The sequence below is a fragment of the Nematolebias whitei genome, chromosome 5 (genome assembly GCF_014905685.2).
Source record: "Nematolebias whitei isolate Nwh7 chromosome 5, NemWhi1, whole genome shotgun sequence".
Classification (NCBI taxonomy): Eukaryota; Metazoa; Chordata; class Actinopteri; order Cyprinodontiformes; family Rivulidae; genus Nematolebias; species Nematolebias whitei.
This window is the reverse complement of record NC_056502.1, coordinates 54,436,756-54,448,753: the sequence shown is the minus strand read 5'-3', so window position 1 is coordinate 54,448,753 and position 11,998 is coordinate 54,436,756. Positions and strand designations below refer to the sequence as shown.

At 42.5% G+C, this 11,998-nt stretch overlaps 1 protein-coding gene across 1 annotated transcript in view; it reads right to left on the bottom strand.

The window, feature by feature from the left end:
• Positions 1-11,998, bottom strand: part of LOC119409582 (aldehyde dehydrogenase, mitochondrial) — a gene marked incomplete at its 3' end in the record, with an annotated part of 140,969 nt that overhangs the window by 112,901 nt on the left and 16,070 nt on the right. The window contains 1 exon segment of the mRNA XM_037676484.1: positions 10,810-10,889. Coding sequence (XP_037532412.1) covers positions 10,810-10,889 — 80 coding nt within the window.

Below are 11,998 nucleotides of genomic sequence, written 5' to 3'. Positions count from 1 at the left end.
TTTTATCATTACATTATGGAAAATAATGACCTTTATCACAATATGCTAATTTTTTGAGAAGGACCTGTATGTGTCTTGGTGCATGTGTACCTTCTTACCCTTAGCAACAAGATCCACACCCACATAGGAAAAACTATTATGCGCTTCACGACCGACATTAAACTTTGACCTGAGGTGAGGTATGACTGACTGAAAACATATGTGATCCACCCCATATAAAATCATCAACATGACAAGCAAGTACACCAGTTACATTCTTGCCCTCATCCAGCCAGTAGAAAACTGCAGGGTCGACCATAGACATGATGCCGCCTGCTTCAATCATGATGTTTTTTACCCTGTTATACCAATACAGTGAGGCATCAGCTAAATCATACACACATTCTCTCAGTTTCCAAAGCATGCCTGTGCTATTGGCCTCTAGGGGAGGTTTGATAAAAATGTCTCTGGACAGTTCCATTCCTTGTAAGAAGGCAGATTTAATGTCCATTGAGTGAAGGTTCCATTGTTTTTGACATATAACTGCCACCAGGAGTCTCAGTGACTCTGAAGCACAGGTTGGCGAGTCCTTTTGTAGATCAGAAACTTGTAGCTCCTCAAATCCTCGTGCAACAAGACTTGCTTTTGGTGCTAATCCATGTTCACTCTCTTTCAGAGTGCACACCCAACGAGTGGAGACACACTTTTGTCCTTTGTCCTCAATTTCTTCAAGCACTTGATTGTTTCCAGCTTTTTATTTCATTTTCCTTTGCTTCATCAAATGACATGTCCTTAATCACAAAAACATCCTCGTGTGTATCCGTATCATGAACATTTGCCTGGACATGAAGATCCTCCAACTGTGACAGATCAGCTGATTCACTGTTGCCAGCCACTTCTACAGGCTCAAGCAGCTCCAAGTTAAACCAGTTCTTGTATTTCCCAGTTGCTTTGCCGGCACGTCTCAACACTTTTGCTTTTTGTGAAACACCTTCTGTGGTGGGGAGACTGACTCCAACATCTTCTGTGCAGCCTTCACCACTCTCTGCAAAGCTTTTCTTTCTGCAGCTGTGCAGCCTCCATGCCACACGTTGATGCTCGAGCACAGGATGCTCTCCACTGCACACCTGGAGAAGGAGGTGAGGACTGAGCTTCCAGACCAGCTCGCCTCAGCCGTCTGAGGAAGTAGAGTCTCTGATGAGCTTTCTTGATCAGGCTGGTGGTGGTGTTGTTCCAGATGAGGTTGTCATTCATGTGTACATCCAAGTACTTGTAGCTGGAGACCACTTCCACCGCAGATCCTCTTATGTTCAGGGGGTGTTAGGTGTACTTGTTCCTTCTGAAGTCCACAAACTTCTCCTTTGTCTTCTTCACATTGATCTGAAGGTTATTTTCTTTGCATCAGCTCTCCAGGTGTTCCACCTCCTGCCTGTAGCTGGACTCATCATTGTTTGTGATGCATCCCACCACCGCTGTATCATCTGCAAACTTTACAATGTGACAGCCTGGATGGGTAGCTGCACAATCATATGTGAGCAGAGTAAACAGGAGGGGGCTCAACACATCCCTGAGGGGAGCCAGTGCTGAGGGTTAAGGTGGAGGAGGAGAAGTTGTGGATCCTCACTGACTGTGGTCTGTTTGTTAATAAGTCTAGTACCCAGTTGCAAATGGAGGGGCTTAGTCCTAGTGTGAATAGTTTGTCCTTCAGAGACTGGGGCATCATGGTGTTGAAGCAGACGTGAAGTCCACAAAGAGCATACGGATGTAGGAGTCCTTCTGCTCCAGGTGGGTGAGAGCAGTGTGGACCACATAGGAGATGGCATCCTCTGTTGATCGGTTCTCGCGGTATGCATACTGATGAGGGTCCTCGTTGAGGTTGATGGTTGTTTTGATGTGGGTCTTGACCAGTTTTTCAAAGCATTTAGCGACTATCATGGTGAGGGCTACTGGCCGATAGTCATTCAGACCAGTCAATGTAGAGCTCTTTGGGACTGGGAAGATGGTGGCAGTCTTCAGGCAGATGGGAACTGCTGCCAAGGTAAGTGAGGTGTTCAAGATGTCGGCCAGCACCTAGCAGAGCTGAACGGCACACTCTTTAAATAATTTCCCGGGGATGTTCAGTCCACTATCTCTGGTCCGGTCCGGACCAGCACCGAGTGGCCAGAACCAGGCTGAACCCCACAGTAGTCTGTCGCCTGCAGCTCCCAGGATCCGGGTCATACTGAGTCCAGATCAACTGTAGCCCAGCTACTTAGGAGTGAAGACACAACTTGAAGGATGAGTTCAGCTTCAGAATTATTTGCTACTTTCCTGCCAGTTCTGTGAGCTTATTCTTAAAAGTACTTCTGATTTTGTGTTGCAAAACTTTCCCTCAATTTGCAGAAAGCAGCAGTAGGAAGCAGTGTTGACTTGTGGAAAGTGAACTGATGGCTTCTGGGTAGCATAGTTCAATAAACTGGCAAAACAGTGAAGACTTAATGAAAACTACAAAATGGTGGCACATTTTAATTTTTTTATTTATATTTTTTGTACAATATTATGTACAGTACTGTATATCCACAAGCCACGATAGAGTGAGTACGTCAAAGTAGTTGGCAGCTTGATGGATCAGTGGTTAGCACTGTTGCCTCACAGCAATAAGGTCCTAGGTTCAATCCCCATTTGGACCTGGGGTCTTTCTGTGTGGAGTTTGATGTTCTTTTCGTGTTTGTGTGGGTTTTCTCCGGGTACTCTGGTTTCCTCTCACAGACAAAAACATGCAAGTTAGGCTGCATTCAGGCTCAGGCCTCCCTTGAAAAATAAATATGTGATTTCAATGGGATTTTCCTTGTAACTTTGAATAAATAAATATATAGAGTAGTCCTGATGCATCTCAATAATCCAGGTATAAAAATAAAAAAAAATTAAGTCTGGTCCTCTGGACGGGTTCAAAAAACAAAAAATTGTAGAAACTTTTTGTTTTTCATCCGAAAGAGTTCCTCAGTTTGAGAAGCTGTGTTCAGCTCAGTCTTATAAATCAACCTGGCTCCATCTTTTATTACAGATCTTATTGTTCCATATTTTCCTAACAGAGCACTTCGCTCTCAGGCTGCAGGTTTACTTGTGGTTCCTAGAATTTACAAAAACAGAATGGGAGGCAGATTTTTCAGTTATCAGGCTCCTCTCTTGTGGAACCAACTTCCAATCTCTGTCCGTGAGGCTGACACATTATCCAGTTTTAAAACTAGGCTTAAAACTCTTTTTGATAAATCCTATAGTTAGGGTCAGCTTGGGTTTCCGGAGATGTCCCTTAGTTATGCTGCTATAGGCTTAGACTGCTGGAGGACAAACTGACCATAATTTTCACTCTACTTGTGTCTTTACTTACTCTGCTCAACCTGTTTTGTATTTGTAATTATTTTCTCTATCCTTAACGTGTTTTTTTGTCTTTCAGATACACCTGGACCTATATCTGGACCTGGACCTATATCTGGACCTACCATTCTGTCTTCGTCTGTCTCTCCTTCCTGTCCTCTCAACCAGCCAGTCAAAGTAGATGGTCTCTTGTCTTGAGTCTGGTTCTGCTGGAGGTTTCTTCCTGTTAAAGGGAGTTTTTCTTTCCACTGTCTCCACTGTGCTTGCTCAGGATGGGAGACTGCATCGAAGCCAAGATTCATCTTGTCTGCTGGATTCCTTAGATAGAGAACTTTACTAATTGGCTTTTATATGAATGTCTCTGTAAAATGCCCTGAGACAACTTTGTTGTGATTTGGCGCTATATAAATAAACTGAATTGAAATTGAATTATAAATAGCAACTTCTCATAGTGGATCAACCAGTTTGCTGCTGACAGCCAAAACTAGCTGTTCACATGAACAAGGAGGACCATCAGCCTAACAATGGATCGTTAGCACCCTGATGGCTGCTTGCTATTCACAGGGGGCCGAATGATACTAGCAATAATTTTTCACAATTTTTTTTCCAAGATGGAATTAGTGTGTAGGGCTTGCCGTCCCTCGCTCTGTTTTTCTTCCATTTTTGTTATTTTTACAATGCTTTGTGCAGTGTACCAAATCATATTTACAGTATGATCGACGGGCACTTTTGGAGCTCCGTACATTTGCTGAAATTCCTGCGGAGTTTTTGTACAGCTGTCAGCACTCTCCTCCACCTGTTCTGTCTGAGATTCCTGCATTCCTGCTACGTTACCCTGGCCTTCCTCCCTGAAGGAAACGTCGCAGACGTCATGGGAAGCGTACGGGGGTTTTGGTGAAACTAAGCCACCGGGTGGATTATTCTGTCAAGAGTTATGGGGCTCGTTCTGGCTCTGATCATCGCCTCTCTAACCTGTGGTGCTTCAGGGACCCTGCTGCTGGCCAGCTGCCCGTGCGCTCAGACAATGTAAACAGCAGGAGTTGTTTACCTGCGCGCCGCACAAGCCGACCAGGAGGTGCAGTTCTTCAAAATCTGCGCCCGCTGGCGCGCAGTCCCCCGACCGCGGCTGTGTCTGCGTTGGACCCTATCAAAATGTGTTTGTTCAATGCAAGATCTGTTTCCAACAAGACTTTTATCCTCAATGACTTTTTTAAAAAAAGAACAGTTGTATTTTCTTTACGTCAACGAGTCTTGGATGTATGATAGTGAGTCCAGCGTCATGGTGGATTTATTACCTCTGGACTGTCTGTGTTTTAATGCCCCGCAGCCATCAGTCCGGCGTGGTGGTGGATTATTAACAGTCTTTAAACCAAACTTTGCCTGTAAACAGTTGGCCATCCCGGCTTCTCGCTCCAGCTTCGAACTGAGCACCTTTGAACTCGGACATTCTCCTCCGGTTCTGTGCGCACTTGTCTACCGTCCCCCTCGATCCAAGTACTTCAAAAGTGAATTCTCTGACTTTTTGGCTGATATCTACACCGAGATACAATCATGTTTTGATTATTGGGGATTTTAATATGCACGTGTATTGTCAGGAGAAGCCTTTAGTGAAGGACTTTATAAATTTAAATGGTAAATGGACTGTACTTATATAGCGCCTTTCTATCTTATTTCAAGATACTTAAAGTGCTTTACACCACTACAATCTGTGTCCTCATTTACCCATTCATACAGCACTCTACTAGATCTCTACAAAGCTAATTGAACAAATCGTTCTAATGAAACTAATCAGTGCTTTATCACATTCATACACCGATGGGACACACATCAGAGGTGAGGGGTTCAGTGTCTTGCCCAGGGACACTTCGGCATGTGACTGCTGGTGGATTTGAACCCCCAACTCTTGCATTGGAGGACGATTACTCTAACCACTCAGCCACAGCCGTCCACTGAACTCTTAATTTAACTCAGCAGATAAACGGTCCCACCCAAGAACATGGTCACACACTGGACGTTGTTTTAACATGCAATGTTTCTGTTTGGAAATTGGTGACAATGTTTTTTTCTGATCACATGCCTGAATTGTTTGTCTTCACCCCCACCCCCGTCCTACTGCTAAGCTGTACATTTCTGCACGTACCACACGTGCCATTAACCTTTTCACTGCTGCTCATTTCATTGAAGCTTTTAACTCTGAGAGGATCAAATAGCTCTCAGTGTCTCTTATCACCGAGGAGCTAACCTCTCAGTTCAACTTTGTTTAAATGTTCTGGACCGTGTTGTTCCCGTTAAAACCAGAAAAATGAAACTGAGATAAGAACCTTGGCTTAATGACGTCACTCAAGCCTTTAGATAGAAGTGTAGGAGAGCAGAACACAGGTGGAAGAAAGACCGGCTGCAGGTTTCTTTTCAAATGCTAAGGGTGAGTTGGCGTCGTTATCAAAAAGCAGTTAAAGCTGCTAAATCTAAATTCTTCTCTGATATAAATGTCTCCAACTCCCACAACCCCCGAGTTCTTTTTTCCACCCTGAATGTAGTTCTATACCTCAGTGAACCTTCACCTCTGGAAGCCTCAACTGAACTCTGTGAGAACTTCCACCATTTCTTCTTAGAAAAAGTTGCTAAGACCTGGGTACTCATTTCCCCAACAGCTCATGATCCTTCCATCCCATCTCAATGTGCAGCTGTATTTGACCACTTTGAGACCATCTCATCGTCTTCTCTGGAGCAGGTAATGCGCAGAGGCACACACTCTATTCAACCTCTTCTTGACTGCCTGGCTGACATCTGGGACTGGATGGCTTTAAACTTCTTAAGTTTCAACGAGAAGAAGTCTGAAGTCATCTTGTTCCATCCCAATGGCACGTCCATGAACCACTACATTGACCTTTCCTCTCTAGCTCCGTTAGAGAAACAAAGAGTCACCAATTTGGAAGTGATAATGGACCCTTCCTTAAAACTTAGTCATGTAAACATGATTGTTAAATCCTGTTTTTTTCAGCTGAGATGGCTGTCCAAGCTGAAGCCCATTTGTCCAAAAAGAATCTTGAGACAGTGATCCATGCGTTCATAACATTCAGGCTCGATTACTGCAATGCGCTTCTGTTTGGAATCAATCAATCCTCCATTGCAAGTCTACAACTGGTCCAAAATGCTGCAGCCCGATTTTTAACTGGTACTGGCCATAGAGAGCTCATTACTCCAGTTTTGGCCTCCCTGCACTGGCTATCCATTCACCTTCAGATTCAGTTCAAAATACTCATGTATGTTTTTAAATCACTAACCAGTTCTGCCCCATCCTATCTCAATGATCTTCTACAGCCATCTTTCCCACCGCACACTCTGAGGTCAGCAGACCAGAGGCGCCGTTCAGTTCCAGAAACCCATCGCAAGCTCAGAGGTGACGGGGCTTTCTCTGTTGCAGGTCCAAGACTGTGGAATGAGTTGCCACTGGTTATCAGGCAGGATCCCACAGCACAGTCTTTAAATTTGGCCTGAAAACCCACTTTTATTCCCTTGCCTTTGACACGGTGTGATTTGTTTAGATCCTGTCTGTAGTCTACAGTGTTGGCCATTTAGTTATTATCCACTGCTATTTGTATCTTTATTTTTATGTTTTCCTGTCTGCTGTGCTTGTTTGTTTCTATTGTACAGCACTTTGGTTGGCCTTGTTGCTGTTTTAAGTGCTCTATAAATAAATTGGTATGGTATGGTACAACAGCATTATAAGAGGTGGACAGTTGAACACGGAGGCGTCCGCTCCTGTTTAATGATGGACGGTTTCCTTTCACAAAGATGGCCTCCTTTACTCCTCTCTCAAACCATCGTTCCTCTCTATCAAGGATGTGAACATCTTCATCCCTGAAAGAGTGACCGCTGGCCTGGAGATGAGTGTAGAGCTCAGAGTCCTGGCCTGATGATGTTGTTCTTCTGTGCTGGGCCATCCTTTTGGCCAGTGGCTGTTTAGTTTCCCCGATGTAAGACTGATCACCCTCCTGACACTGAACAGCATACACAATATTACTCTGTTTGTGCCGGGGGACTGGATCTTTGGGATGAACCAGTCTTTGCCATAATGTACACTGCCTGGCCAAAAAAATTGTTGCCACCTGGATTTAACTAAGCAAATAGGTACGAGCCTCCTATTGGATAATTACTAGATGGGTGATTATCTTTCAGCTGGCAACAAGTTATTTAACCCCAACTGGTGCAATGAGTTGCTTCTCATTTCTTAAACCTTGTCGAAAGACTCATAGCTTGTCGAAAGACTCATAGCTTGGGCGTGGAAAAGATGTACGTCTGTTTGAGAAGGGTCAAATCACTGACATGCATCAAGCAGAGAAAACATCTAAGGAGATTGCAGAAACTACTAAAATTGGGTTAAGAACTGTCCAACGCATTATTAAAAACTGGAAGGATAGTGGGGACCAAACGTCTTCGAGGAAGAAATGTGGCCGGAAAAAATCCTGAATGATTGTGATCGGCATCAATTAAAACGTTTGGTGGAAACAAATCGAAGAAAAACAACAGTATCACTCAGGGCTATGTTTATTAGTGAAAGTAAGAGCATTTCTACATGCACAATGCCAAGGGAACTCAAGGGATTGGGACTGAAGAGCTGTGTAGCCTTAAGAAAACCACTAATCTGTGAGGCTAACTGGAATAAAAGGCTTCAATTTGCTAGGGAGCATAAAGATTGGACTGTGGAGCAATGGAAGAAGGTCATGTGGTCTGATGAGTCCAGATTTAACCTGTTCCAGAGTGATGGGTGCATCAGGGTAAGAACAGAGGTAGGTGAAGTGATGCACCCATCATGCTTAGTGCCTAGTCATCAATGCAAGATCTTGGTGAAAAATTAATGCAACACTGGATGGAAATAGATCTTGTGATATTGCAGAAGCTTATCGAAACAATGCCACAGCGAATGCATGCCGTAATCAAAGCTAAAGGCAGTCTAACGAAATATTAGTTTGTGACCTTTTTTTGGTGGCGACGTTTATTTTTTTGGCCAGGCAGTGTATTTTGGGGTTTAAAAGCCACTGGGACATTATGTTTAGAAAATAAACGTCTCAGTTTCTCTGAAACTCCCACAACATACAGAATGACCACTGGTCTGGGTCTGGGTTCCTCCTTTTCACCTGATGGCTGACTGGAGTCCTGTTTGGGTTTATTCTCTGCTTTCAGGAAGGCCCAGTTAGGATATCCACATTGCTCTAGAGCAGACCTGGGCATTGTACGGCCGCAGGGCCACATGCGGCCCTTTGGTTGACTCTGACCGGCCCCCGTAAGGGGAATTACAAAATACATATGTAAACAAATGAAGTTAACCAAATCCAGATATAGATCCTCTCTCACTGATGATGTCAGCTTTGCTTCACATCTCCACCTCAGACCTTCAACCTGACTTTAACATTTCCGTTAAAGCCCAACAGAGATTAAACTTCTCTCACTAAACAAGAAAAAATAACTGAAAAACACCAAATGAGATGCCAGTGGCTGTTTTGTTTCCCCGATGTAAGACTGATCACCCTCCTGACACTGAACAGCATACACAACATTGCTCTGTTTGTGCCGGGGGACTGGATCTTTGGGATGAACCAGTCTTTGCCGTAATGTATTTTGGGGTTTAAAAGCCACTGGGACGTTATGTTTAGAAAATAAACGTCTCAGTTTCTCTGATACTCCCTCAACAAACGGAATGACCACTGGTCTGGGTCTGGGTTCCTCCTTTTCACCTGATGGCTGACTGGAGTCCTGTTTGGGTTTCTTCTCTGCTTTCAGGAAGGCCCAGTTAGGATATCCACATTGCTCTAGAGCCTGTCTTGTGTAGGATTTCTCCTTCTGCCTGGCTCCTGAGTTAGTGGAGACACTGTCTGCTCTGTGGTACAGAATCCTGATGACTCCTAACTTGTGCTCCAAAGGGTGATGGGAGTCAAACTGCAAATACTGGTCTGTGTGGGTGGGTTTGCGGTACACCTCGGTTTGAAAATGTCCTCTATCAGAGACTGAGACCTCACAGTCCAAGAAAGCCAACCTGCCATTTTTTACATCTTCTCGTGTGAACTTGATGTATTTATCCACAGAGTTAATGTGGTCAGTAAAATGTTGGACTTCCTGAGATTTAATTTTAACCCAAGTGTCGTCAACATACCTGAACCAATGACTTGGTGGTGTCCCTGAAAAGGACGTCAAGGCTCTCTTTTCTACCTCCTCCATGTACAGGTTGGCAACAATAGGAGAAACTGGAGACTCCATAGCACACATAGTAAACATTAAATGTGAACATAGCTACTGAGGAAGTATTTCGGATGAAAGACGAAACATTTTTACAATTTTTTTTTCTGAACCCATCCAGAGGAGCAGACTTAACTTTTTTAGATACAGAGTAGTCCCTCACCATTTTGCGGTTCGACTTTCGCTGACTCACTCTTTCATGGTTTTTCAATGATCATCAACTTTAATATTACTCACATCACTGGGACGTATGGGATAAAAAGTTAATGAAAAAAATGCTTCAGACATTTTGTATTTTTGTTTCAATAAGCCTACAATGTAACCCCAGTCAAAAGAACTATACTGGGTAGTGTAGTTCTTTTGACTGGGGTTACAGAAGCCAACAGTGCTTTTGGCTGCTGCTTTCTGCCGAAATGGAGGGAATATTTTGCAACGCAAAGTCAGAAGTAACGATCTATCTATTAAGTTCATAGAACTGGCAGGAAAGTCGCAGATAATTCTGAAGCTTCCTGAAGCTCAATTATCTATGTGCACATAAAACTGGATGGGGTAGTGGGCTTTGTCGCTGCAGGGTAGGTCTGCTGAACTGGAACAGAGCTGCTGTTCTGCACAGCTGGTGAGTAAAAATTTGCAGTACTGTACAGTACATATACGTATGTTGTGAAAATTTTTCATTCATTCAACCTTTATTTATACAGTTTAGTCCCATTGAGCCTCGGGGACTCATTTACAAGAGAGACCTGATTTTTAAACAAAGAGTGATAATAACAGTGGACAACAACGACAACAATAGGCAATCAAAGGATGCCTACAAATTTATTTATTTATTAACAAATTAAAATGGTAATTAAAAGGATAATTAAAAGGAAAAGTAGCAAAAACACAGGTAGACTGTAAGGCGGTGTAAAATACTAAAAACAGGAACATGTCTGCATTGGTTTAATTACGCAGGTTTAAGAGTTTAGAACAATGCAAGAGTGTGGGAAGGGTTTATAAAGCTTTAAAATATATATATAGTATATACTAAAATAAATATAGTGTTCCTACTTCGCGTTTTTTCACCTATTGCAGCGGTGTGTAGAACGTAACCCCCGTGATAATCGAGGGACTACTGTATGTGTGTGTGTTATGTTGTGTGTGTGTGTGTGTGTGTGTGTGTGTGTGTGTGTGCACAAGCAACAAGACAAAAGTAAACATATTTGAAATTTAACAAACATCTCTAAAAACAAAGTGTTCTTTTACCTAAGACATTTAATCACCATTGGAACATCCACAGAAAAGGATTCAGCAAATGGCTTCCCATTATCCAGAGTCTCCAGTTCCTGTGAAAATAAATACATGTAAGAATTAAAATATTCCAACTCCAAGCAAAGCCCTCACACCTGAGCAGCACTCCAGTTTTGCAGTGATCAAGAAATACTACTTAGGGCTGTGCAGAATGTTGTTCTGAAACATCAAACTTAATAAACAAAGTAAAAAAAAGGTTACGGCTGTATAAATCAAATGTGTAGTTGCTATTTTACAAATGAAAATCTAAATGATAAAAAAACAGTATAATTAAATGAAAAAGGTTGATAAATTCGATAAATTCCAAAGTTAGGTTGCGGGGGCAGCAGCTAGAGCAGTGAGGCCCAGATATAGACCATCTGTGTTAGTCAATGGCGAGACATTAGATGTGGTTGAACAATTTAAATACCTTGGAGTCATTTTTGATTCCAATCTAAATTTCAAGCAGCATGTAACGAGAATTTCACATATAATTAAACTTAATCTGGCAAACTTCAAACATATAAGACCTTCTCTGACAACAGAATCAGCAAAGTCTTACATGCATGCCATGATCTTCAGCCATATAGCCTATTGTTATACAACATGGTCTCACACTTCAGAGGTCATCATGAAGCCCCTAAAGTCTCTTTTTAAGAAAACACTGAAAATTTTTGACAAAAAGCTTCCACAGTATCATTATTGTAACATCATAAATAAGTACAACATTTTGGATTTTGATAGCTATCAGATTTTTATGGATGCTTGCCTGATTTTTAAAGTTTTAAATGGACTTGCTCCTCCTCCTTTAATGTATTTTATAAGTAAAAAAACAAGTACAGTAAACACAAGAGCACTGACAAGAGGAGATTGTGATGTCCAGCGGCGCAGGACTAAGTTTGGCCAAATGGTGGTGTCCATCAGAGTCGTGGAACACACTGCCAGTTTCCATCAGGAGCTGTGGCACCTACTCCAGCTTTAAAAACTCTTTGAAACTTTGGCTGAAAACTAACCACAAGTGTACTCATGTGTAGATTACTTTGTCTATTTTCTTATGGTATTATATCTTTATTGTAATCTCATGTTGTGTTATGTTCTACAGGTCTTCTCAAAAAATGAGCATATTGTGATAAAGGTCATTATTTTCCATAATGTAATGATAAAA